At 56.6% G+C, this 24,169-nt stretch overlaps 9 protein-coding genes across 9 annotated transcripts; 4 read left to right on the forward strand and 5 right to left on the reverse strand.

The window, feature by feature from the left end:
• Positions 1-359: 359 nt before the first annotated feature.
• CTAM01_05274 (cytochrome c oxidase subunit Va) lies at positions 360-1,340 on the forward strand (the record flags this gene model as incomplete). The annotated part of the gene is made up of 4 exons (XM_060521304.1): positions 360-562; positions 807-852; positions 968-1,085; positions 1,219-1,340. The coding sequence occupies 4 exons, from the start codon at positions 360-362 to the stop codon at positions 1,338-1,340; spliced, it is 489 nt and encodes a 162-aa protein (XP_060384110.1).
• Positions 1,341-2,099: 759 nt separating this feature from the next.
• On the reverse strand, positions 2,100-8,059 carry CTAM01_05275 (uncharacterized protein; the record flags this gene model as incomplete). Its single annotated transcript, XM_060521305.1, has 6 exons — positions 2,100-3,194; positions 3,243-6,251; positions 6,307-6,651; positions 7,325-7,609; positions 7,663-7,851; positions 7,907-8,059. 6 exons carry the CDS (start codon positions 8,057-8,059, stop codon positions 2,100-2,102), a joined length of 5,076 nt encoding a protein of 1,691 aa, XP_060384111.1.
• Positions 8,060-8,684: 625 nt separating this feature from the next.
• On the forward strand, positions 8,685-10,706 carry CTAM01_05276 (PhoD-like phosphatase; the record flags this gene model as incomplete). Its single annotated transcript, XM_060521306.1, has 4 exons — positions 8,685-8,759; positions 8,819-8,830; positions 8,902-10,475; positions 10,523-10,706. The coding sequence occupies 4 exons, from the start codon at positions 8,685-8,687 to the stop codon at positions 10,704-10,706; spliced, it is 1,845 nt and encodes a 614-aa protein (XP_060384112.1).
• Positions 10,707-11,275: 569 nt separating this feature from the next.
• On the forward strand, positions 11,276-12,745 carry CTAM01_05277 (uncharacterized protein; the record flags this gene model as incomplete). The annotated part of the gene is made up of 4 exons (XM_060521307.1): positions 11,276-11,544; positions 11,697-12,048; positions 12,155-12,272; positions 12,408-12,745. 4 exons carry the CDS (start codon positions 11,276-11,278, stop codon positions 12,743-12,745), a joined length of 1,077 nt encoding a protein of 358 aa, XP_060384113.1.
• Positions 12,746-13,271: 526 nt separating this feature from the next.
• CTAM01_05278 (calcineurin-like phosphoesterase) lies at positions 13,272-15,206 on the reverse strand (the record flags this gene model as incomplete). Its single annotated transcript, XM_060521308.1, has 4 exons — positions 13,272-13,296; positions 13,349-14,265; positions 14,320-14,909; positions 15,038-15,206. The coding sequence occupies 4 exons, from the start codon at positions 15,204-15,206 to the stop codon at positions 13,272-13,274; spliced, it is 1,701 nt and encodes a 566-aa protein (XP_060384114.1).
• A 1,381-nt stretch (positions 15,207-16,587) lies between these two features.
• On the reverse strand, positions 16,588-17,749 carry CTAM01_05279 (short-chain dehydrogenase; the record flags this gene model as incomplete). The annotated part of the gene is made up of 4 exons (XM_060521309.1): positions 16,588-16,702; positions 16,756-16,888; positions 16,938-17,321; positions 17,377-17,749. The coding sequence occupies 4 exons, from the start codon at positions 17,747-17,749 to the stop codon at positions 16,588-16,590; spliced, it is 1,005 nt and encodes a 334-aa protein (XP_060384115.1).
• A 953-nt stretch (positions 17,750-18,702) lies between these two features.
• On the reverse strand, positions 18,703-20,904 carry CTAM01_05280 (trimethyllysine dioxygenase; the record flags this gene model as incomplete). The annotated part of the gene is made up of 9 exons (XM_060521310.1): positions 18,703-18,782; positions 18,839-18,910; positions 18,970-19,591; positions 19,648-19,756; positions 19,813-19,931; positions 20,224-20,290; positions 20,377-20,394; positions 20,629-20,805; positions 20,867-20,904. The coding sequence occupies 9 exons, from the start codon at positions 20,902-20,904 to the stop codon at positions 18,703-18,705; spliced, it is 1,302 nt and encodes a 433-aa protein (XP_060384116.1).
• A 1,053-nt stretch (positions 20,905-21,957) lies between these two features.
• CTAM01_05281 (uncharacterized protein) lies at positions 21,958-22,407 on the reverse strand (the record flags this gene model as incomplete). Its single annotated transcript, XM_060521311.1, has 1 exon — positions 21,958-22,407. The coding sequence occupies one exon, from the start codon at positions 22,405-22,407 to the stop codon at positions 21,958-21,960; it is 450 nt and encodes a 149-aa protein (XP_060384117.1).
• A 685-nt stretch (positions 22,408-23,092) lies between these two features.
• CTAM01_05282 (uncharacterized protein) lies at positions 23,093-24,076 on the forward strand (the record flags this gene model as incomplete). The annotated part of the gene is made up of 1 exon (XM_060521312.1): positions 23,093-24,076. The coding sequence occupies one exon, from the start codon at positions 23,093-23,095 to the stop codon at positions 24,074-24,076; it is 984 nt and encodes a 327-aa protein (XP_060384118.1).
• Positions 24,077-24,169: the final 93 nt, after the last annotated feature.

Here is a 24,169-nt window from a genome sequence, read left to right on the forward strand (position 1 = left end):
CACAGTGGCCTGATGATGAACACGCGTGCGAACAGCGCCAACACTGTGTTCATCCGCTGGTGATTCACACGTCAGGCAGCGGCAGCCCTGGCACAATTCACACGGCCTGGAGCTTCACAGCCATTGGCTCTCCCCAAAGCAAAGCACACCCCAAAGCTACGGCTTAGTCATCCAATCAAAATCTCGCAGAATCCAATCCTTTTTCGTGCCTACCAAACTCCAACCACATCATCCGACTCAATCCCGAACGAAACGCCCGTAGCTTTCGCGAAAAAAATAATCGTCACCGACGCAGCAACCTCCGCCTTCGCCTCTCCTCTCGGTCGACCCGCTACCACTCCCCTCTCTAATCGAACGAAATGTCTGCCTCTATCCTCCGCGTCGCCGCCCGCGGCTCGACCAGCTTCTTCCGCGCGAACCCCATCCGCCAGCCTCTCGTCGCCCGCTCCGGCATGCTCCTGCCCATCGTCGCGGGTGTCCCGGCCGCCAGCAACTTCAGCACCAGCGCCCGCCTCCGCTCCGGCGACCACGCCGAGGAGACTTTCGAGGAGTTCAGCGCGAGGTGAGCCATACATTGCATTGGATCGTTCGATTGGGTGGTTTCGAAGGGGGGGTCGTGCGGGTTGGAGGGAAACTCTCGGGCGAGAGGGACGATAGGGATGTTGGAAGGATTGGTGCCTTTTTTTGCCCGCCAACCACCATCATGCCACCATCTCCATCCCTCTTCATCCGCGCGACAAAGCCATTGACCCTCGTCGACCCTCGGACTCGCTTCTCAATTGGCACCGCTAACTTTTGCACCACAGATTCGAGAAGGAATTCGATGGCGTCCAGGACGTTTTCGAGCTTCAGGTACGGCCTCTGACACTATGCCCTCGGGATCTGAACCTAGTCCCCTACTACCCGTACCCCCGGCAAAGAAGTGGTCTGATGGGGCGAGGCTGACTCTTTTTTACCGCAACAACAGCGTAACCTCAACAACGCCTTCGCCTACGACTTGGTCCCCTCTCCCTCCGTCGTCGCCGCCGCTCTCAAGGCCGCCCGTCGCGTCAACGACTTTGCTACCGCCGTCCGCATCTTTGAGGGTATGCATCCCCCCTTTCCCCAGTTGCTGTTGCAGCCGTGCAACGTGCACCCGGATTCCCGTCTTCCGCAGGCCCGAGCAACACTGCGGATGCCCTGCACAACTAACTGAATCCCAACTGACACACCCAACAGGCGTCAAGGCCAAGGTCGAGAACAAGGGCCAGTACGAGCAGTACCTCGAGGAGCTCAAGCCCCTGAGGGAAGAGCTCGGCGTCCCCCTCAAGGAGGACATCTACCCCGAGGAGAAGAACTAAGTTTTCGACCTCCGAATTCAGCAAATTCAAAACGAGGGTTAAAACGAAAGGGGATATCGAGATTCGCTGGAACCGACATTACCCCGGCTAGGGCCAAAACAATATCAAACTCGAAACCAACTTGTATATTTCTACAGGAGCCAAGAAGAGAGGAAAGAAAGGAGCAAAACCCGACAAAGTCTGCTTGCCGCGTGTGTTTGTGTCTGTAGGAGAAGTCCGATAGAACGGGAGGGGGAGTTTTTTCTTGGTAGTGTGATTTTCCCAAATCAAAGTCCCATGTACCATCTTAGAGCCTCTTCTCAATGTCATATGTTCAACCTGTCTGTCTACCAGGACCCAGCCTGCCGTGCCTCTCCTGGGCAGTCGTGACGTTGAGCAAGCAAGTGAGCCAATTCAGTGGGGAACAACTGGGGGACCTGCATTCCAAACGTCTCGGGAATGCAACGCCTCGATGCATCTAGTCACAGGTTGCCAAGCGACAGCTTTCTGATCATCACCAACGAGATAGCAAGACGGGTCTTTCGTAGCATAGAGCCATCTGATAACTATCCAGCTCAACCACAACCTCTCAGAGCCAAGGCATCAAAACACAGCGAAACCCTCTCAATGGTATCTTTCTCTCTAAGGGTAAGGAAACCATTACCGAGCTCTCGGTAACAACGGTACACATCAAATCAGTACAATGTCCTCCCCTGACATCTCCAGACTCTCCTCGCAATCTCTCAATCCCCAAGACCGCCATCACGTAAACCCACGTCTTCAATCCCGCAAATGGGGCCACCTGTTGTTGGCCGAGTTATTAAAAAACTGCAGACCCGCAACGGGCGTACCGCCGCCAGATTCATGCGGCGTAGGCGACGTCCCTCGACTAGCCGAACCACCGTTACCACCACCGCCAGCAGCGCGTCCCGTTCGCGGGCTCATGACGCTCAGCCGCGGGCTTCGGGGCACGCTCTGCTGCCTCGTCTCCCTGCGTCCGTTTTTGAGCGCCCGCAGCTCCTTCTCCACGCGTGCGAGCTCCTTTTCGCGGTCCTTGGTGATGGCCTTGGTCTCGGCAATCTGCCTCTGCATCTCCTTGACCTGCTGTCCGGCGTTGGCCGTGACGTTGAGGACCTGCGCGAGGTTACCCGGGACTGACGATTGCATCGCGGCCACCTGTTCCTTGAGCTCACGGTTCTCGCGAGAGAGCTCGCTGTTGGAATGGTTGGCCGTCTGATACGCGTCTCTCGCGTAGCTTAGCTCGCCGTCCCGGCTCTCGAGCTTCTTCTCGAGCTCTGCCACCTTGGCCAAGGCCTTTTCGAGTTCTGCCGTCTTCTCTTTAAACGTCTCCGTCGCGACGGAGCCGGCGTTGACGAGGGCTTCTTCGAGAGTGGCGCTCTTGACCTTTAACTTCTCTTCGAAAGCCTGGGCCTTTTCTTGCCACTCGCGGCTCTTTTCCAGGGCCTGTTCCTCCTTTCTCTTTGCTTCATCGCGCTCAGCCTCGAACTTGGCCCGTTCCCGAAGCGACGCCATGTGTGCCGCCTGAATGGAGTTGGTGGTCTCGTCGTAGCTCTTGACCCTCTTGGAGAGATTGATGACCTGTTTCCGGAGATTGGACTCCATGCTGTTCTTCTCCTCTAGCTGATGCTCGAGTTCGGACACCTGATACTCCGTTAGCAATCTGTAATGTTGAGCCGTGCCAACGCTCCCTACCTTATCCGTTAGAGTGTCCAGATGCTCCTGGGTCGTCTGGACGTGCAGCTGTGACGGTCGAGGATTCAACTGACTGCGAACCGCTGCGTCAATGTCTCCCGGATCTTGTCCAGGGAGCGGGCTGACCCGAAGGCGTTTGACAGCTTGCTGCTGCTCGCCATCCTACGCACCTGATTAGCACTGATTCTGTACCACAAAAGGGCAACTCACAGTCTTGCGCTTGCGGGTCGGCTCCTCCGCCTGGCTCTCGGGCTGGCTGCTCGAGTACAAGTCCAGAACAGAGGAGGGGATAAGCTCAGGGTCCCAGTCGAAGCCGGGGTCGGGAAGGATTGCCTGATTGGCAAACGAAACTGCGTAGTGATCAATCATGACGCCCTGGTTATCTCTTTCGTCAAGATAGCTCATCTTTCTCGACTGGCACACGGCGATGCATAGCGCATTCTGTCGTACCAAGCCCGTGAAATCCGCCGGCAACAGTAACTCCAGGTGCTCGATAGAGCACGTCGTCGTGAGCCTCAGCAACATTGGCTTCTTCCCGTTCATCTTGCCCCATTGATCAAGGAGGTCTGTCTGCAAAATGCCATTGTCGAATCCAATGACGACGTCAAAGTCGCTTAGGTCATCGACGAGAGCCTGCTCGGAGTGCACGAGAACGACGAGCAGAGAATGCTCATCCTGGCTTTCCAGCTCATGCAACCCCTTTCGCGAGTATGCCATATCCCCGGTGCCGACGATAGCCTCGAGGTACCCGATGACGTTGATATCACGCGCAAGAATGAGTATCTTCTTGTGGCTTGTCTGGAGTCGCTCGAGGAATCGTCCCACAAAGAAAAACTTGCTATTGGTGCCCATGGCATGCTTCTTGAGGTCTTCTGCGGACAAGGCATCAATCGAGTCACCGTCGAGAGGCGCGGGCATGTCGCAAATGTCGCGAAGCTGGCTGAACATTTTGCCAATAGACTCTATAGCGGTTTTATCGGGGATGTCTTCCTCGGACTGCATATCCTTGGTGAATTGCTCAATCATATTGCGATAGGACTTGATGGTGCTCCGATACAGGGGGCGAATGTTGGCCGGAAACGAGAGCGTAACCAAGTATTCGCTCTGGTCCACGGTCGTAGGGGGACCTGAAAGGTATGGCTCTTCAATGTCCGGCGAAGTGACAGTGCTCTGGTCGCCTGCGGTGGTCTGGTCTTCCGGCAGCATATCCATAGGATGGTCCTCGGGCTGAGGAAGTGTGTTCGATGCCTCCTCGGGCTCGACTGATCTACTAATGTCTGAGGGGGATATGGTGATGGGAAGCTGCTCGGCTGCTTCAGGTGGCATGAGATTGCTGGGAAAGATGTCTCCCATGCTAGCAGTTTGGTGCTCTTCGTGGATCAGAGGTTCCATCGCCGGCTCGACCGGGGCGCCGGCAAGTCCAGGCATATCTGTAGACGACGTGACTGGCTCTCCCATGGTCCAGTTTCCTGTGAGAGGCGGCTGCGAGTTGATTTGGATGGATGGATGATCCATGGGCGCTGAGAATGCAAGATCCGCGACCAGAGAGGGGTCATCGTGACGAATTTGAGCCGACTCAGTCGTCGGACTCGTCAATCCTGCCTCGCCTAATGTGCCTTGCAACGCAGCTTCTTGGATCCTCATCAGCTCCTCTATCGCCGAGAGTGGTTCATCGCCCGAAGTGTCCATGGCTGGAGGTAGACTCAGCGGCCGATCAGAGCCCTGAGACTTGTTGGATGATGAGGGATGAGGGGGGAGTGACCGTCTTTCGAAGCAAGTCTGAAAACTGTCGGCCTCGGAAACCTCGTCCTCGTCGCGTTGTGATGGAGGCGAGCCTGAACTGGCGACTGTGGGACTGAAGCGTATGCGCGAAGGTCTTCGACGGACGGTATCAGGGACCACAGGCTCTTCCGTGGAGCTCTGGCTTGCGGAAATATCCAGGAGAGGTTGAACGACTTGAGCAGCTTGCGTGTTCTGGCTGGGGCGTGTATCAGAACAAGCAATGACTTGCTCAGTCGCCCACTCCTGATTTTCGGTCTGTTGTTGCGACTTGCTGGAGGCGCTCTTCGCTGATGAAGTTGCTTGAGAAGTCGAGGTGTCGAAATCAAAGGCAGGCTGGGTGAGGAAAATGGGCGTCCTGGTAGGCTGCGAGTCCTGGGGATAGTCTCCAATGGCGGAGTTTTCAGCCTGCTCGACTGCGCGCAGGTCGTCGATCTGATGAGATGGAATTGACCTATCAGAGACTGAAGGAAGGGAGTCGTGTTCACGTGAGGCGCGTCGAGGTGGGTGCGATGCTGCAGGCTCTACGGCGGAATGCCGATTAAAAGGTGAGGCTTGGTCGAGGTCAAAGCTTGGGCCCTGGCTTGGTTCAGGGCTGTTCTGCGTCAAAGGGATGTAACCCGACGACACCGGCTCCGGTGGGTGATTCTGAGATGCCGGGTGAGGCGACTCCAAGGGTGTCCGACGCACAAAGAAGTGTGAACGGTGATCCGCTGGACTGAGGTATCGGGCCTGGGAATCCGTAGACTTACTCAGGGAGGTCCTCAGGCTAGACTGCTTTTGCGAATCCGGAATCTCACGCTCGACACAGGCGTCCCCTTTGTTGCTTGTCGAGGCCCCTTGTCTGTTGGAGAACGGCGAGTCCTGGGTATCGAATGCTGAGTACTCTTGAGAATCGGGAATCGTCCTTTGACTGAGGCCCTCGGTGATGACTACTTGGCTGTCTTCGTCTTCAAGGGCCGAGATGGGCTGCGAGCTGAGCGACGTTGACCCTCGCGAGTCGGATATACTAATGTATTCTGAAAAGTCACGATCTACTTTGGAGGGAATCGCCACGAAGAAGCTGGCCGTGGTGTTGTTGTATACAACATCCGAGGCAGCGTCGGTATCAACCTCTGATGCCGACGACAGCAGGGAAGGAACCTCACTAGGGTACCGCTTCTGCTGAGGTGGGTTCGAGTCGTTGTCCGAGTCCGGATTCTGCAGATCTTCTGACTGCCTAGACTGCGGTCTCCTGCGTCTGTTTGCCGTCTGCACGGGCTGGCTACTGTCGATCGACCTGGTGGACGGAGTACGCGCCGGTGAGCCCTGCTGTGCTACACCTCGGACGTCCCGCAATACAGGCTCTCCTGCTGGCGCGGTGCCGTCCTCTTGATAGACCAAATCGAGTTTCCTTCTCCAATCGAATATCGCTTTCGAGGTGACGTCCTTGCTTGGGGCCTGGTTGGAGTTAACAATCGCTCCGATAAACAAGGGGGGGGGCACTTAGACTTACCCACGTGGGACGGTATCGCTCGCCGGTTTCCGGGTTGTCTTCCCAATCGACGAGATATTCAATATTCGAGCCGTTTCGCCTTTCTTGTAGGATATCCTTAATGATGTACCATTCCTCCTTTGGCTGTTCCTTGTGCTTCTTTGGGTTTTTGGAGCTGCGGCGCGAGTCCCTCGGCATTGACGAGTCGCGATCCACCTCAGCAGAGGTGGTGTGTTGTTTTGGAGGTGCTCGTTGGCGCGGCGGATCGGGCTGGCGTATGCGGTTTCGGGTCCATAAGTATCGCTGATCTCGGGCAGATGCGCGCGTGAGGTTGCGATATGTCCGAGCAAAGTCGCTAGAAAGGACCTACACAGGTCGCACGCGAGGCTACCGTTGCTATCGCAGCTCGTGAAGCTCAAGCCCAAGCTGGGAAGACCACTGCGGGTCCACCTGCAGCCTGCCGTGGCTTGTGCACGAGCCACAGATTCAGCCAATCAAATGTCGCCGACAGCTCACTCAGGATGGCAGTGGTTGACGCCGTCTATCAATGTCTCTAGCACAACTGCGACAGCTGTAGGTCCGAAAGTTTGGTGGAAGAGTAGTGTGCGAGGAAAGGCAATGGCTGGCATCTGGGAAAGTGTGGCCTGGCGGGACGTCGCATATAGTACCTGTTGGTCCGTCGGGCCTTGAAAGCGTTCAAGCTCTCGGCCCCGACACCTGCAGGCAAACACATCATGGCAACAGCCTCGTCACAAAGAACCTCGACTCTAGGGAGAACACTCATTAAACCATTCATCAAGTCCACTAGCGGTACCGGTGCTACATGTGCTCCGAGGCTCCCATTTACGGACCAGTCGACCCGCAGACTCCCTTCTTCATGACAACAGCGCTGAATTTTGATCGTCGTAGATATCTCATTCCGTGAACCACATCAAGTCTCTTTTTACTTGTGATATACACGAGTCCCTGGTGACTCCTTTTACCCCGCGCCGCGATGAAATCCAGAATAAACTTTTTTGGTTCGTGGCGCCGTTCATACGTAGCCCTTGCGCGCGCCCTGGAAGAAGAAGCGAACGATAAACACCTGCAGAGCTCCCATAAGCACGATAAGGGCGCACTGGATCATGCTGAAGTTGATGATGCGGCCTTCGGTGCTGCGGACAGTGCTGAAGTTGCGGTTCTCTCTGGTGCGGAAGTACTTCTGGCCTCTCGAGATGGTCGAGAGCTGGCCGGAGAGCTTGAAGATGGTCTCCTCGAGGGTGGAGTGCTGTTCGGGAGAGGCACCCTGCTTGGCGGGAAGCTGAGCGCGAACCTCGTTCTCGACCTGGATTGGCATGGGTCAGTAGAGCTTGGGTTGGGAGTTATTCGGGAACGTACGGCAATCTCAAAGTCGACAAACTTCTCGGCAAAGGTACTCATCTCGTTGTTGAAGCAGAACTCGTAGTCGCCCATCTGCTGGGCCGTGAAGACAAAGTCGCCCTGGCGCTCCTTGGCTCCATCGAGGATCATCTTGTTGCCCGGGCCGGTGACGGTGTAGTCGACATCGAAAGAACCACCAGATTGGACCTGTTACGCATCGCTGTTAGCCTGATGCAGCACTTTGAAGTGGTGGTGAACGCACGGCAAAGTAAAAGGCAATCTTCTCGTTATCCTTCTGGGTCTTGGCGTAGAAGCAGGCCTTCTCGTTGGCGTGGAGCTTGTAGGTCAATGCCGTGGCAGCGACCTGGGAAACGAAGCAGGCGAAAAGCCCGCAGGCAATGGCGGACACCCTCATGATGTGTTGTTGCGTGGGGAGAGTCCTGGGTGGGCGCGTGAGGGTATCTCTCGTCGACTCGTGAAGCAGGGGATTCTGGACAAGCTGTCGCCAAAAGGGTCACTTAGAACGGGCCACGATTGAAAGTTCGGCGCGGAAAATTGGCGCCGCTACGCCCCTTGGGAGCACGCACGGGCCAGCGGCAGCGCTGCGGGAGAGCAAGGTGGCACCTTTGCACCTCCAGTCCACTGTCCCCACAGCAGCAACAGCTCCCTCACCAGCCACGCTCACATGCAACGGGAGGTGGCTTGTTATCGGTGTTTCAGCGCGTACGGGGCATATCATCAATCAGTGACCTCATCTCTTCAGAAGTCAGCTCAGCTGTCACGTCACGTCTGGCAGAGCTTCCACCTCCCTCTGGCAGGGCAGGTCCACGGAGTACCACCTGCACATTCTATCAAACCTTCTTCCATTGTCTCGTCCTTTCTCTTCAATACCCAGCTGCAAGGGGAGCAGCTCTTGCCTTTTTTTCTTTCGTAGACGATCCCTGCAAACTATTTAATTCCACTATTCCTCCACCAGTTCAATCTTTCGCATCTACAACCTGCAAGTTCCAACATCTACCCACTACGGAGCTCTCGGCGTCATGGCGGTTCAGACGCGCATCGCCACCACATCCTCAATCGCGTTGAGAGCGGTCTCGTACCTCTTTCTGCGATGGGTAGGTTCTTCAACTTTGTCTTTTAACAATTGGTCGCTAATCATTGGATGCAACTCTAGTTCCCCGGCCCAGTAAGTTCCACTTATTCCCGAGCGTTTGAATGTCCAGGCTTGGCGCATCGTGCTGATCATGGTTGGTCTAGGCTGCTGTGCCCATGAGCATATTCGCACTCTTTGCAGTCTTTGTGCCTTCCTTCGTATCTGGGTACATTAATGAGCCAAAGTACGATGTCGTGGAGGACGACGTGGACGTGACGGTCAAAGAGACTGTTACCGAGGATGTCGGCGGCGCCACCAACGGCCATGTCGTTGCTGAAGAGATCCGGGTTGAAGAGACTATCGTCGTTACAGAAAAGTCCAGTCCACTAAAGACGCTCCTGGCGGGAACACCGAGCTCGACCAGCCCTATTCTTTCCATCTTGACATTCCTGATCAACTTGGCCTTGGTCGCAATGACGGCCGACTTCTTATTCCGCGTTCGACAGTACCATCCGGTCGACGACCTCTCCTTTGTGCGTCTTGGCTATGTCTCTCCGACAGAGGCAAAATTCGTCATTCGCGAACCCGACCAGGCCAAGATGCCCGTTACGCTCGAGATTCACATCAAGGACCCGCAGCCACCCTTTGACAACCCCATGTGGCAGCTTGGTGGCGGGCTGAGATTCACCGACAACACGACCGACTTTGCGACAACCTTGACCGTGCCCCTGAAGCACTCCCAGCAGAGAGTTTATGAGTGGCGCACGTCCAACAACCACAGCGGCGAGTTCGTGGCCCCGCCTAGAGCTGGGCAGATGTCGACCTTTAACGACAACAAGTTCACCTTCTTGTCGACTTCGTGCATCCTGCCACGCTTTCCGTATAACCCCTTGGAGCACGCCCTGGCGATTCCCGGCATGCGCCATTTGGCGAGGGTCTTACCTAGTCTGCAGGCGCAATTCATGCTCTTCTTGGGCGATTTCATCTACATTGACGTACCCAAACGCCAGGGCAAGAATGAGGAGGACTACCGCCAAAAGTACCGTCACGTCTACGCCTCGCCGGACTGGGCACCCGTAGGACAGAACCTCAGCTGGATTCACGTTCTTGATGACCATGAAATCGGCAACGACTGGTCGTCAAACACCACTGGCGTGTACCGGGCCGCAATCGAGCCGTGGCACCACTACCAGGAGCTGGCCAACCCGCCTCCCGCTCGCGTTGCCGGGACCACAAACCTCCGCAGACAGGGCGCCACCTACTTTGAGTTTGTCCAGGGCCCCGCGAGCTTCTTCATGCTCGACACGCGCTCGTACCGATCCGACAATGACGTTCCTTCCGACAGCCCGGAGAAGACGATGCTGGGTGCTGAGCAGCTGGAGGACTTCCTCGCCTGGCTGAACCGGCCTGAGCCCAAGGGGGTCAAATGGAAGATTGTTGCCTCGTCGATTCCCCTGACCAAGAACTGGCCCATCAACCGCAAGGATACGTGGGGAGGTTTCCTGGTGGAGCGTCGCAAGATTTTGGAGGCCATGTGGGATGCTGGCGCCAGGGGCGTTGGTGTTGTCGTCGTCTCTGGCGATCGCCACGAGTTTGCGGCCACCAAGTTTCCCCCTCCCGCCGATGGAAGATGGCCTGAGAGCGCCGCCGCATACGAGTTCTCGTGCAGTCCGCTGAACCAATTTGCATCACCGTTGCCAAGCTACAGACAGACCGACAACGAGGATGTGTCTCTCAAGTAAGTGCAGTCGCAGAACATTCAAGGTACGATACTAACAGGCATAGGTACATCCACTCTGGCAACTCCAAGTTTGGCTCTTTGACCATTGAGAACCTAGCGGAGGGCGAGCAGAGCTCTCTCAAGTACAACCTATACATTGACGGCGAGATCGTTTGGAACACGATCATCCTGTCACCCCCGGTCGAAAAGGCCCCCAGCTCGTTTTGGGATAAGTTGAAGGGAAACTAGGATAGACGGGTAGATAAAGGTGATATGGTCAGCATCAGAATTTGAATCACACGTTATTGCAAGCAAGGCATTGCAGTTCGCTCCCCGTTTCGTTCCCAGCGCCGGTTTTCATCCGCACCGGGTGTACACATCAGAGGACTGTTGCTCATCTTTCGTCCACCATCGTGTAAGCCCCACCGGTGCTGTCGTAGACTTTGTTCACAGGAACTTCGAATTCCTCGCATCATCACCGCTGGCCAATCGCAGGGGCAACGTTTGGCCAACACCGGCATGCATCCTGCGTTGCGCTACGGCACCCCCTCTCCCGGACGATGTTGTCCAGCCCCCGGGAATAAGAGACCAGATGACGGTCTGCTACGCCAACTCCTCAATGACAATCGGATTGCCTCACACAAGTGCGGAGAAGCAACACCTGCATGAGCTCCAAGCCGAGATAACATCACCTACCCCATCGAATCAATGAACCTGTCGCAGACCAAACATAACCAAGCTTGGAGCACTTCCAAATCCTGCAGAACTTCAGACTTGAAAGATAGGCGAAAAGAGAAAGAAAAAAAAAGACCAGAGAAATGGCAATGAAGCGCCTCCAACAGCTCGGCAACCAGCTCACGCAGACCTCTCCTAAACCAGACGAAGAGACAATGGCCCCCGCAGACTCCAAATTCGCCCTCGACGAAAACGGCATCCCGCCGTTCGAGTCGCTGCCCCTCGGCAAAGACGACCCGCGCTTCTCGGCCTGGGGCCTCTACGGCGACAAGGACGAGCTGGGGACGCTGAACAGGTTGACGGACGAGCGCGTCGCTGCTGCTGCGAGGGAGGAGATTAAGACGGGCGCGAGGTAAACCTGACCATCTGAGCACATCGCCATCATCGTCCTCCTCCACGTGAAGTCCACAATACCCAAACCTTGAACCATGTGAAGAAAAGGGGATTCATGAGATGCGAGATGATGGAATCTTGGGGGGGAAAAAAACTGACGGGACCGCACAGAGTCTCCCTCAACTGGCCCCTGACAGCCCAATCCGCCCCCTTCTTCAACCGCCGCGCCTTCCACCACGACCTCTACCGCAAGCACCCGCGCTTCGTAAACGACGACGAGTGGACCTTCAACTCGCAGTCGTCGTCGCAGTGGGACGGCCTCCGGCACTTTGGGTACCAAAAGGAAGAAAAGTTCTACAACGGCGTCTCCATGGACGAGGTCCACGCCGTGGACGAGGAGGGGAGGCGGTCGACTGTGAATGGGATCCAAGGTAACCATCTCTCTCAATCTCCCCTGCTCTCCCGATTGCTTCTTCCGTTTAGCTCTGTCGAGCGTCGAGTCTACCCCCGTGCGCCTACCACGGTGTGCTTGGGTTCCAACAGTGTGCTGACAACCTAGGAAAGCCTGGCAGAAACACGGCATCGTCGGCAGAGGCATCCTCGTAGACTACCACACCTGACGCCTCGAGCAAAACATGCCTTACGACCCCTTTGCGCGCGACTCCATCCCCGTCGCGGATCTCCAGGCCTGCCTCAAGGCGCAGGGCACCGAGATCAAATTTGGTGACATACTCATCACCCGTACAGGTATCTCCCTCCTCTCTCCCTCTCTCTCTCTCTTTTCTGTTTTGTCTCCTCTCGCCCCCTGTCCCCATACCACGTCCCTCTCTTCCCACATCACAACTCTCTCACGAGAACATGACTTAAACAACAAAACGACAGGCTTCACAGCAACACACGCCTCCCTCCCCCCCTCAACCCTGTCCGACCACCTCGCCGCCAGCCCGCAAACCTTCTCCGGCGTAGCCCAATCCGAAGAGACCCTCCGCTGGGTCTGGTCCAACTTCTCCGCCGTGGCAGGCGACCAGCCGTCCTTCGAGTGCTGGCCCCACCGCGACCCGAAGCACTGGATGCACGAGGTCCTCCTCGCCGGCTGGGGCATGCCCGTCGGCGAGCTCTTCGACCTGGAAGCGCTGGCGGCGCAGTGTAAGCGCGAAAAGAGGTGGAGCTTCTTCGTCGTGAGCGAGCCGTGCAATGTCCCCGGCGGTGTTGCGAGGTGAGATCAAGAGTACCCCGTTTGACTTGGATTTGTTGAAGTCTGGTTTGCGTCTTGGCTAACGGATCGTATAGCCCACCCAATATTCTTGCCATCTTTTGAAAGTCTGGTTTCCCCAGTTTCCCTGGTCCTCTGAGACACCGTATACAAAACTGCCAAATGCAAGCGAATGTAAAACACTTCGAGGAACATGAGGTTTAGTATCTATCACCAGCTTGGAGAAGATTGCCGGGGTCCTGTGGTAAAATAATCAACATGGTCAGCCAAAACCCCAGACTTACGCTGTCAAGCCTCCATCATGTAACCTACACTGTACACACGATAGCCTACGGTTTAGCACATAATCAAGAACACGCCCCCAACACGCCCCCATAGACCCTCGTGAAGTTGAAATGCTTTAATTGGATTCGTATGCCAGCTTTCCTAGCTGAGCTAATTTGTTGAAACAAACCAAGCCTTGACGCCCTAGTGTGCTATCATCCGCCGCGGGCCTTCTATCGCCAACACCTCTACCCCAAGTAATCGCCGTCTCATCCCTTGTGACTCTTACGGTCGCTGCTAATGTGTCAGTCAAAGAAACTTCAAGGGGCGGTGCACCACAACTCACGTGCTCAATCTCCTAGACAGTTGCTGCAGCTTCTTGTCATTGGCCGCATCCTCGGCCGCCTTCTCCAACGCCTGCTTCCGGTCCTCATCTTGCTGCTTCACAACCTCGTCGTGGCTGGGTGGAAGTCTCTCGTTCTGCAAATCAACCTTGCGAGCATCCTCGAATGTGTTGATGGCGTTCTTGATACCCTCGGCGCCTAGCATCAGGGTACCGGCAGGCAATCTGCCACCGGAGACGGTCTTCAACTCAGTGACACGCTCCGACTCTTCGCGCAACACCTGGAATACACGCGAGAGACGGCCAATGGCCAGAATCTTGTTCTTGATAGCCCGTCTCTTGTACTCGATCGACTCGGGATCCTGCGAGGCGCCGGAGAGGGGCGGCGACATGGGGCCGGGGGATGTGGACGACGGGGTGGCGTCCTCCTTGAGCTCCTCCTCTGAGCACGTGCTGAGGATGGCGATGAGCATATCGGTAATCTTTTCACCGACAAAGGGGAGCGACCAGGTGAAGACGTCCATGAAGTTGGGCAGCCAGTAGGGGTGAGGCGTGCAGTTGAACTGGCGAATGTTCATGACGTTGTTCTCGTACTTTAGCACGGCAGCCTTGTTGTTGTAGACGTCGAGGTAATTCGGCGCGGAGAAGATGGTCATGACACTGGGGAAACCCGTGGTGCGAGTCTTACGGTACATGCGGTAGCCGGCGTCTTGCGCCTCGTGGGCACGAATGACGGAAAGGAGGTTGTTCTTCTCGAGGAATGCGCATGCGGCGGGGTATGAGAAGAAGTAGGAGCATCCGCGGACGTGGTTGTGCAAAAAGTAGTCGCTCGTCTTTTCTTGGCCAAAGTCCTCGAGAGGGTCGGCCCAGAGGATGTCGCACATGAGGCCCTGGGTTGGGGGCTCGCGGAAACGGTCAATCTGCGAGGTACATCGTTAGCTACGAGCCTCGTACAGAGGCGAGTGTATACTCACGCTGCGCAAGTCGTCGAGAGTGTGAAGCTCCGGGCTCAGGCCACCGTGGATGCACAGGAACTGCTTGTTCATGACGGCAGCCAGGGGCAGGCAGCAGAAGGACTCCATGCAGGCCTCGTAGATGGCCTCGGAGTACTTGTGCTTGCACTCGAGCTTGAAGGTGAAGTAGTCGGTCAAGTGGCGACACTCGTGGTTGCCGCGAAGCAGCCACAGAGTCTTGGGGTAGTGGATCTTCAAGCACCAGAGATACAGGACGCACTCGATGGAGAAGTAGCCTCTGTCGACGTAGTCGCCGAGGAAGAGATAGCGCGTCTCGGAGGGGTCGCCTCCGACTTCGAACAGCTTCATGAGGTCGTAGTACTGGCCGTGGACGTCACCGCAGACGGTGATGGGCGCATCCATCTCGAGCAGGTTGGGCTCAGCGCGCAGGACCTCGGTACAGGTCTTGAGGATCCATAGAGCCTGCTCCTCGGTCAAGCGACCCTCGCGGTAGAAGTGCTGCTTGAGGAAGTTGATGTTGGGCTTTGTGTGGGTTTCGTCCTCGAAGAACTGCTCGTCAGAGGGCGTGAACATGGCGGGGGCCTGGACGTCTGTGGCAAGAAATCAAGTTAGCGCTGAGGTCACTGGGTTGCGTGGAGACAAGCTCCAGACGAAGACATTCGCAGCGATGACGGCGAGGCTGGCGGAGGCAACGCAATAGCGGGAGCATCAAGCGTACCTTTGCAGACTCGCTCCATGGTGTTGACCTGGGTGCCATCTTCCATGGTATGAATGGTAAAATCAATCTCGGGCAGGGGCTTCTTCTCGCGAATGGCGCGGATGGCATTGTCCACCTGCTGCTGGGTGCGGCTGCCCTCGCCAGGCGTGCTGGCTCCCTCGGGGTCCATGATTGCTGATGATGTGTGTGAAGATTGAAGCGGCGAAATCGAAAGGGGGTACTAATCGGCCGGGGGGTATCTATGATGGATACGAGGGTACTCGGATGGCAGAGAAACAGAGCGGTGAAGGGGAACGGTTAGGCGAGAACCAGCTCTGGATCAAGTCGCGATGGGAAAAGGGGGCCTGCAAAGAGGCGAGCTGGGTGTGGAGCGAGGTCGTTGGGCACTAGACGGCAAGAGACGAGGCCAGGCTTTGCGATGCGATGCGAGGGGTAAAAATTGAGGTGAGAAAGATAGGGCTGAGAAGGGGGAGTTGGGTGAAGGGAATTGGGACGGATGGGATGCACTTGGCCAGGTCTGTTCAGTCCAGTCCAGTGTTTGGAACCTAAAGGACCAGTCGTCGTCAGTCTCCAGTTTCTGGCTCGCTACGCAGGCGGGCACTTTACGAACGCTAAGTACTAAGGTACGGGAGGCGCCCTCCATTGATCAGTGATGCGGCATGCCAATCCAGGGCGTTCGGGGTGCTGGTGCTATCGCTCAGGTAAGCTGAGAGCTGGGGAACACGCACACCTCCATTGGATAGGTCACCTCAGATGAATTGGCAGGTGGCAGACGCCAAATGCCCGCGGACGGCGGGACAATGAAGCTGCGTGTACATCCCACCTGGCATCGGTTTGGGTGAGGAGACAAGTACCTCAACTGACCCCTCTCTTTCGTGGCGAGAGGCAGCCACAGGCGCCCACCTCAGTTGCCTTTTCTGCCCCTTCCCCCCACTTCCTTCCACCAAAGTTGTACCGCAGTACATCAAGGAAGAACGGTACGTACCTGCTTCAGATGATGCTTCGCAGCTTCTTACGCAGTAGACCCTTTTTCTTCCCTTCCATTTCCCCTCCCCCTCCTCCATAGCACCACAGCAAAAAGCACCAGCACTTTTTCCACTTCGCTTCGCCTCCAATTGCAGTGCACGCAGCCTGCAGCACGGTTCACCTCGGACTTGGCCAGCCAAAGATGGGAATATCACGACGCGTATTGGACGCAACCCGCTCGCCTGCCCCTCCTCCGCGTTTTCTCACCACACGGACACGGGCCCAATTGTCTTAGAGTCTGTCATCATTCGCAGCCCTCTGTGCTGGCCTGCGTTCTACCTCTATCCAGTCTATCGGCTGCACGTCTGTCTACTAGCATGGCGGCATGGCATCCCTGAGACTCGGCCGTGTAGCTGCACCATTCGAGCCAATGACCTTGATACGCAAGCAAGCTCCGGCTCGTCTTATCGGCTGATCAAGCAGCCCCCGAAACCCCTTGCTCGCCGGCCGTTCTTTCCTCCAGCTCCGCCACCGCACTCTTCTTTCTCTACGGCGTCATCATGGGTATCATTCTCTTCCGCCTCTTACGGCAAGCAGTAACCTCCGTCAACGACAAGATCGGATCCCGTGGTGTACGAGGCGGCATCCGATGCCAGGTACAAGTATGCGCCCTTGAGCTCGCTGGGTTCTCCCTCGCGTCTGTTGTTCAAGTCAGCCTACAGACTCACACATGATGCATCTCTGCAACTCACCCCATTGGCGTCTTGTTCCTCCACTGCTTCTTGGACTCTTCGTCGACGAAAGCGGTAATCTCGGTCTTGATGTATCCGGGCGATACCGTGTTGACGCGGGCAAAATCGACCCATTCAACAGCCAAGCTCTTGCCTGTGCACTAGTCAGTCCCGTTTAATTCCTCCACAACTTTAGCACTTACAGAGGTGAACGACGGCCGCCTTGGACGCGTTGTACACGGCTTGCGCCTGGGGGATGTTGACAACGTGAGCGCTCATGCTAGCGGTAGCAATAAAGCTACCAGTCGTGAAGCCTTCGAGCTTCTTGCCGTCGAGCGTTGTGCCCTCCTTCTTTTGCCTGCGGAAGTGCTCGCCAGCAACTTGAGCGCAGTACACGGTGCCATTGACGTTGACGGCCATGACCCTGTCGGCAACGTCCATGGGCCCGTCAATCAAAGGACCCTCTTCCCATGCGATGCCCGAGTTGGCGACAAAGATGTCGAGGCGGCCGTTGAACTCGGACACAATCTGCTGGATCGACTCCTGGATGGCTTGGTGGGAGGTGACGTTCACCGGGTACGCCTTGCCTGCGGAATGGTTAGCAACACGGCTAGGACATCTTTCTATAGCGCCTCCACGCACACTTGACGCCGTACTCCTTCTCAATCTCAGCAGCACGGTCCAGGGCCTTTTTGTTGCTGTTGTACCAGATGGCGACATTGGAACCCGCCTCGGCGTAGGCATGGGCAATCTGCAAGCCAATGCCAGCACCAGCTCCAGAGACAATGGCCGTCTTGCCCTTGAGAGAGAAGAGAGGCAGCACACGAGTGCTTTGCGGGGCCGCGGTGGCATCGTGCTTGAAAGCACCGTCCTTCATGTCGGCCATTCTTGCGACTGTCGTGGAAAAGGGCTGGAATCTCGCGGGGTTGCTGCTGCTGTTGCTGGCGACTGCGGCACGAGGAATACAGAGGACTCGGGGCCGCGAGACCGCAGCGCGAAGGGCGTGGCGGAACATATTTAACAAGCGTCGACTCGACAGGACAGGGAGGAATATTGCCGCAAGAGGGTCTCTTTTCTTCTTTTGCTAATTCACTCAAACAAGGTTCTAGGGAGAAAGCTTCACCGCACTCTAAAGATATTGAGGATTCCACTCGACGATGTACATTCACGAAGCGGCCCCCTCGAGGGAGGAGCTAATACTAATACTAGTATGGCCGGCGCGCCGCGGCAATGAGTCCCTGGCTCATGCGCCGGAACAATCGACAGCGAGGTGACGCTGTGGGGCTCAAGGGGAGGTTCCCGGAGGGGAAGCTGTCTGCTCCATGTTGTGTCGCTCCACGCTAGGACGGATGGAGGGGTCAATGAGGTGTCTCAAAGCCGTCATTGACCCTGAAGACGGCCACTAGGGATATGCCTATGCATGGCTGCCGTCGTCGCAACATTCCCTTCCAGGCTTCTGCTGCATGTCTCAAGTCTTCTTCATCCTCGGTCGTTGCCGGGGGGTTCCAGAACTTCCAGGTTCTTGTGGGGGGAACCTGGTGCCATGGGGTCCCAGCCTTCGGGGCTATTCGGGTCGCATTGTTCCTGAACTGGGCCGTATCCAAGTCTCTAAAGATGCGAAATATCAATTCCCAGTGTCCACGGCGGGTTTGCTCAATGGGCCAAGGTCCTGAATCGCGGGGCCATCGGGGCTAAAACGCACATCCCCCGCCTTGACTCGACTGGCGCGCTTCTACACTACAGCCGCTTTTTACACTACAGGGGACATCGCGGGGGCACACAATGACACGAGACCCGGGCTGCCAGAAACGAAACGCGCGGGTCATCGGCCAAAACGCAGCGATTGAACGGACGAGATGATATCAACGGTTTCCTCTTTGCGCCTTTACTCGCGAACCATGTGCTCCTTCACATGCCAATGCAGCTCCGCCCAAGACCTTTGACACCCTATCATGTGTTCCGTCTACCTCAGCCAACAACCTGGTTCAGGACCTGTTCATGGGGGAAGTTTGTGTTTCTCCAACGGGAGACAAAATCATCACGGTTAACTATCCGAATTAGTTGCGTTGCTCGTGTGATGACCGGAGAAAGTCGAGATACTCACTGTAGGCGCCGGCGATGCGTCTTCTGCCCTCAAACGCACTCCTACCGTGCATCACACGCCAGTTGTCAAAGACTGAAAACTGATTAGCATTTGTCCCGTCTTGTTTCAAGGCAAGACATGGCACCACTCACTCAAAACCTGGCCGGGCTTCAGTTGCCACCAAAATTCAACGTCGGATCTCCGGAGAATGGCATCCCACTTGCGCGCCGCCGCATACCACGCGGTCGGCGAGACGTCGTCGGTAAACGGCACCACGCCGCGGTCGTCATTATTCCACCGCACCCGCTGCAGCGTCCGCGTCTGCGGGTCAACCTCGAGCACGGGGTACCGCTTGTCGGGAGATATCGTGATGCCTTCGTTGCCGCTCGCGTGCCAGGGCAGGCGCACCTTGGAGAGGATCTCGTACGCGGCCGGGTCTTCCTTCTGCAGGATCTGCGCCGCGTAAAAGGCGTCCACGAGGAGCGATTCGCCTCCGAGCTTGCCGTCTTCGGGTAGCTGCTGTCCCGGCGGAGCCTCGTGGGAGAGCATGTGGAAGGCTTGCAGGCCGGCCGGGTCGGTGAAGTAGGTCGTGTCCGTGTGCGCCGGGAGGGCGATGTTGGTGTAGGCCGTGTCGGCCATGGCGAGGTCCGGGACGAAGTCGTAGAAGCCGCCGTAGTGCGTCTCACGGATGAAGGCGATTCTCTCGAGCACGCGCTGTGTTGGTTCCGGGGTGTCGTAGGGGGTTCCGTCTACGAAGGCGAAGCCGTACTCGCGCTGTGGGTGTCAGTTGACCTATCATGCCCTAGTAGCAGAGGATTAGGCATGCTTACAATGAGGTTTGTCAACTTTGCGACGCCTGAGTCGTCCTTGTCGGTCATGAGGTGGTCGTACTCGACGACGGGGCGCCTTTCGCCCACGTCGGAGCCCCAGAAGTGGTAGCTTGCGTGGAAGGTCAGTGACTTGGTGTGATGTGATGGTACGAGATTGCCCCTTACTTGACTTGTTCCGGACTGCGGTGGTCATGTTGCAGGTAGTGCTTGATAAAGTGCCATGGGTAGAAGCTCTCGTGACCGTCTTGCTCCCCTAGTTGCGCATGACTGTCAAATCCATGTTTCTTTTACGAGAGTGTTAGAAGGGGAGGGGGGCTTGGGTGTTGCACCTACACGTCACCTTGATACCCTTTTCTTCCGACTTTATCTCGGAAGGTCTGATGTCTTGGCTAATCTACAGTTTCGTTCAACCAAATTGCCATTGTTAGTCGAGTTGGGGAACGGCATTTCTGGGGAGTGGGAGGGGAACGGGTTAGGTGATTTGAAGGTTGGGGGCCATGTTGCCAGCGGCAGCAGCGGCAGCAGCTAGGAGGCACGATGTGATCAAATGGAATAGGACAGACAGGGAGGGCTCACGGCGTATGTATCAAAGTTTCTTTGCGTGGTGTCTTGGTTCACGCATTTGCTGCATCGACAGTTGTCTCTGTGTGCCGGTGGGGTTGTGTCAATTCGGCCGAGATGATGGATTTCTGGTGCTGAGGCTTGCTGATGCGGTTGGCGGAAACGTACCTTAGCCAGAAATGGGGGCTGCGCGGTGGGAGAGAGTTTGTGTTAGTTGAGGTGTGTGGAAGATGGTCACGTCAAGGTGAGGACCAGCTAGTTGCGCCGGAGCCGGGAGCCGGAGCCGGAGCCGGAGTTGCGGCCAGGGGACCGGGGAAGCCGAGCGGGAAGACGGGGGACGGGAGGCGGGGAAAGAAGGCGGAGGTTGTGATAAGGTAAGGTAGGTGCGGTGGGTTGGGTCAGGTTATGACCGGGACTTACAGCGTTGATCTACGGGTTGATACGCCCGTCAGCCCTTCGAATTGCACGCCTTCGGTAACGACCTTTGCGTTGAGCTGGCGGGCGGCGGCGGTTGCGGAGAGGTGTCTACTCGCGGATCCAAAGGTGCCACCACATGTGATGCGGCGGGGTGGTGCTCCGAATGCAGAAGCGGTACGCCTAGAACGGGGGAGTGAGACCTTCACGTGTCACACATGTGGACGATGACTGTACTACATACCTCGCGGCTCGGGGTGCGATGGTTCTCCAGGGGAGCATTTTGGAGACCTACAGACGAACTAAAGGGGGAAAAGAAGCACTCTAGAGCCCAATCGGGTGGTGAGGTTCAGGTCCTGTGGGATGGAACTCTGATAACGGGCCGAGAGGAGGGTGGGAGGGAAGATGTAGGATAAGGTAAGGTAAAGTTGGAGAGAACGAACTCTGGGAAATGGGAATTTGGAACCCGGGATGATTTTGGGTGGTTTGTCTGAGAAATGCGACGGCGGCGGGATCTCGCGGGGGATCGGGAGGGGCTCTGGCCTCTGGGGAAAGCTGAGAAAAGCCGAGAACAGGCGGGATTGGTACCGCTGGAGATGCTGTGGTTTTGGCACTGACATCAGCTGATTGCCCCTCCGTACTTACCGTACCCCTGTCCACTGCTTTGTTGCCATGCCCTGAGGATGGATTATGCCTCGGTCTAGCCAGTCGATTAGGTACCCGTTGAACAAAGCCCGGGCGGCCCCAAGTGGACATTTCAACTGTGGATGGGCTGAGTTGGGGAACAGGTCCAAGAGTTCTGGCTGGAGTTCCTTATGGGAAACATATCGTGGCATCTTGTGCTGCTCCCTCGGTGGACTGGTGCTCTCTCGCGTGTCATGATGGGCTACATCATGCCATCACTTGAGCCTCCACTGGTAGAGAGACTGCCTCATGGGGAATCCCTCCATAAGGTGGTAGGATATGCAGTCGCAGCTACGGCCTGGATTGACGCTCGAGTTGATAATGTTCCATATACCATCCCGTCTAGCTAAGTACATTCTAGGCGGCAGAAATGCTCCACGATCAATTCGTCCGATGGTCCTAGTGCAGCTTGCACAGGCTCCGGCCTCAACTTCGGCCTCAACTCCGGCTCCGGCTTCCGCTCCCGAGAGGTGAGACTCGGAGGGCCGGAGCAGCCCCCATCCGGCAGCGTAACTTCTGAGGAGAGACGCCGTCCCCGGGGAAAAGCGCGTCATTCGGGCAGTGTTGGACAGATGGCCGGCCTTCAGTCCGCCGCCATGACACAACCTCGCAGACGCTCATGGGCATAGCCCAACATTTCGGCTCCCCCGATCAACGGCGTATCTTGCTTCGTCTTCCCGCCATACCACCTCCAGCGTTACCACTGCCAGACAATTTCGCCACGTCGTCAAGAGTATGCCTCGCTAGGCCCAACCGCGTTTGATCGCCCTTCGTCCAGACCGTCTTTCGAGGCCCTCTCTCACAGGTTACACGCCTTCCAAATCCCGGACAGGTGGGATTTCGCCCAGAGGGTCCAAACACCATAGCCGCCGTGACCGTTCTCCCGGGACACCTATTCCCACCTGCCTCATCGACAACCACCCGATTTTCGGGTCCTATCATCACCATTGTGGCATCCGGGTCCTGTACCCAGACCCTCTCAAGAAAAGGACAAGGAACAACAAGCGCCAGACTGCCACAATCGGCCTTCAGGTCAACCTCCTTACCCGTTCTGGCCATGTCTTGAGACGTTGCAGGGTGCAGATTGCAGCAGACCCTCATGGCCGTCCACTCACATGACCTAGACGGCGCCGACAGAACGGTAAATTGGAAATTCTTCCTCCTTTCTTTGCTGTGTTGTCTCCTGCAGGTTGGCGTTTGCTGCTGTTGGAGCGGCGTTGGGGATTTGTAAAGTGTTCGCGCGTAGACGGCTCATGTGATTGGTCGCGCTTGGCGACGACGAGGACCGAACGTCGAAACCCCCCCGTCATCGCGGCAGAGCATGTTCTGCGGTTGGTTCAATTGTGAGTTCTAACCCACGGCGTCTTTTAGTTTGCTTGTCTTGGCTGTTGTAGACGAGGCACTGATATACCGCGATGTCCTCTACATGTATGTTCCGGCCGAGTGGCTTTTCCTTGAGTTGATGGTCTCTGTCTTGGTTGGATTCCCTTTGTTATTACGATCTGTCTACCATTCTACATCTCTTTGATTCTCTACAACTGCTCTCTTTTGGGAATCCTCTTATAATCTTTGCATAAACAACATGGCCTCGGTGGGAAGCTGGCGGAGGCTATGCATAATAACTTGGCTTCTCTTCATCGAAACATGCGTCTCCGGACTGCAGATAACACCCCTATCGCTACCAACATCAAACTCCCATAATATTGACAACCAACTTACACCAAAATCAACATTGCGAGCCGACGCTAGCTGTCCCGTCAAAGGCTACACAGCCTGCGGCAGCGGCATGGCAGACTACTTTTGCTGTCCCAGCGAAACGACATGCATGGTGCTCGCGGAGAAAACCACCGCCCTGTGCTGTCCAAAGGGGTCTTCGTGCGAGACCATTTCGCCCATCACCTGCGACGTTACCTTACAAGACGTAGTCAAGAACCCGACGAGCCCGATCCATACCACTAGACTGAAAGAGTCTCTGCCGCAGTGCGGAAACAAGTGTTGTCCCTTTGGGTACACATGTCGAGGCGACTCCGCCTGCGTCTTGGACGACAGTCAGGAGGGGGAGGGGTCTCAAACTTCCAGCACGTCAGTCTCATCCACAAAGACGAGGACAAGGACTGTGACGAGCGCGACGCCGACGACGGCTACCCAGGCAGCGACGACGACGACAGTGATCGAGACACTTCCAGCTGCCTCGTCGACACCATCCGCAAACCCAGGCGACGACCTCCCTACCCCATCAGCAGTAACATCCCCCTCAGAAACCGCCCCCGCCGCCGCCGCAGCCGCCTCCCCGAGAAACTCAACATCAGGCGGCATCATCGCAGGCACCACCGTCGCAGCCATCGCCTCGGTAGCAGGCCTAACCTGCCTCCTCTGGTTCAAGAGACGCTCCATCTCAGAAAGCGTCGGCTCCGCAAAATTCCCCCGCCCCTGGCAACAACTACGCCAAAACGGCTCGGACCAGGACGTCTCGTCGCTGCCGCGGTACAACTCCCCGCCGCCGGCGTACGCCGTGGAGATGAAGCCGCCGCTGGCGAAGCCGTACACGTGGAAACACTACAGCCCGGACTCCTTTGGTCGCGACCGCTACGACAGCCGTCGCTACAACGACCAAGACGACGGCAGCGTTCCCGTCCCCGTTTCTGTTGCGCTTGCTCTCGCTGTCGAGCTGCCCGCCACGCCGGTTTCTTTTAGTCAGTGGCGTGTTCGGGAGGAAGGGGAGACGACGAGGCCGAGGTCTCACTATGAACCATACCGGCGTCCTTCATGATTGGAGATGTCTTTCTTCAGGAGGGCTTTGTTCCTGTCTTGGGCGATTCGGTTTCTGCTTTTTGATAGACTAAGAATTTGCTCTACCGATTTT

Source organism: Colletotrichum tamarilloi (genome assembly GCF_030869305.1).
Source record: "Colletotrichum tamarilloi strain Tom-12 chromosome Unknown Scaffold_13.1, whole genome shotgun sequence".
Classification (NCBI taxonomy): domain Eukaryota; kingdom Fungi; phylum Ascomycota; class Sordariomycetes; order Glomerellales; family Glomerellaceae; genus Colletotrichum; species Colletotrichum tamarilloi.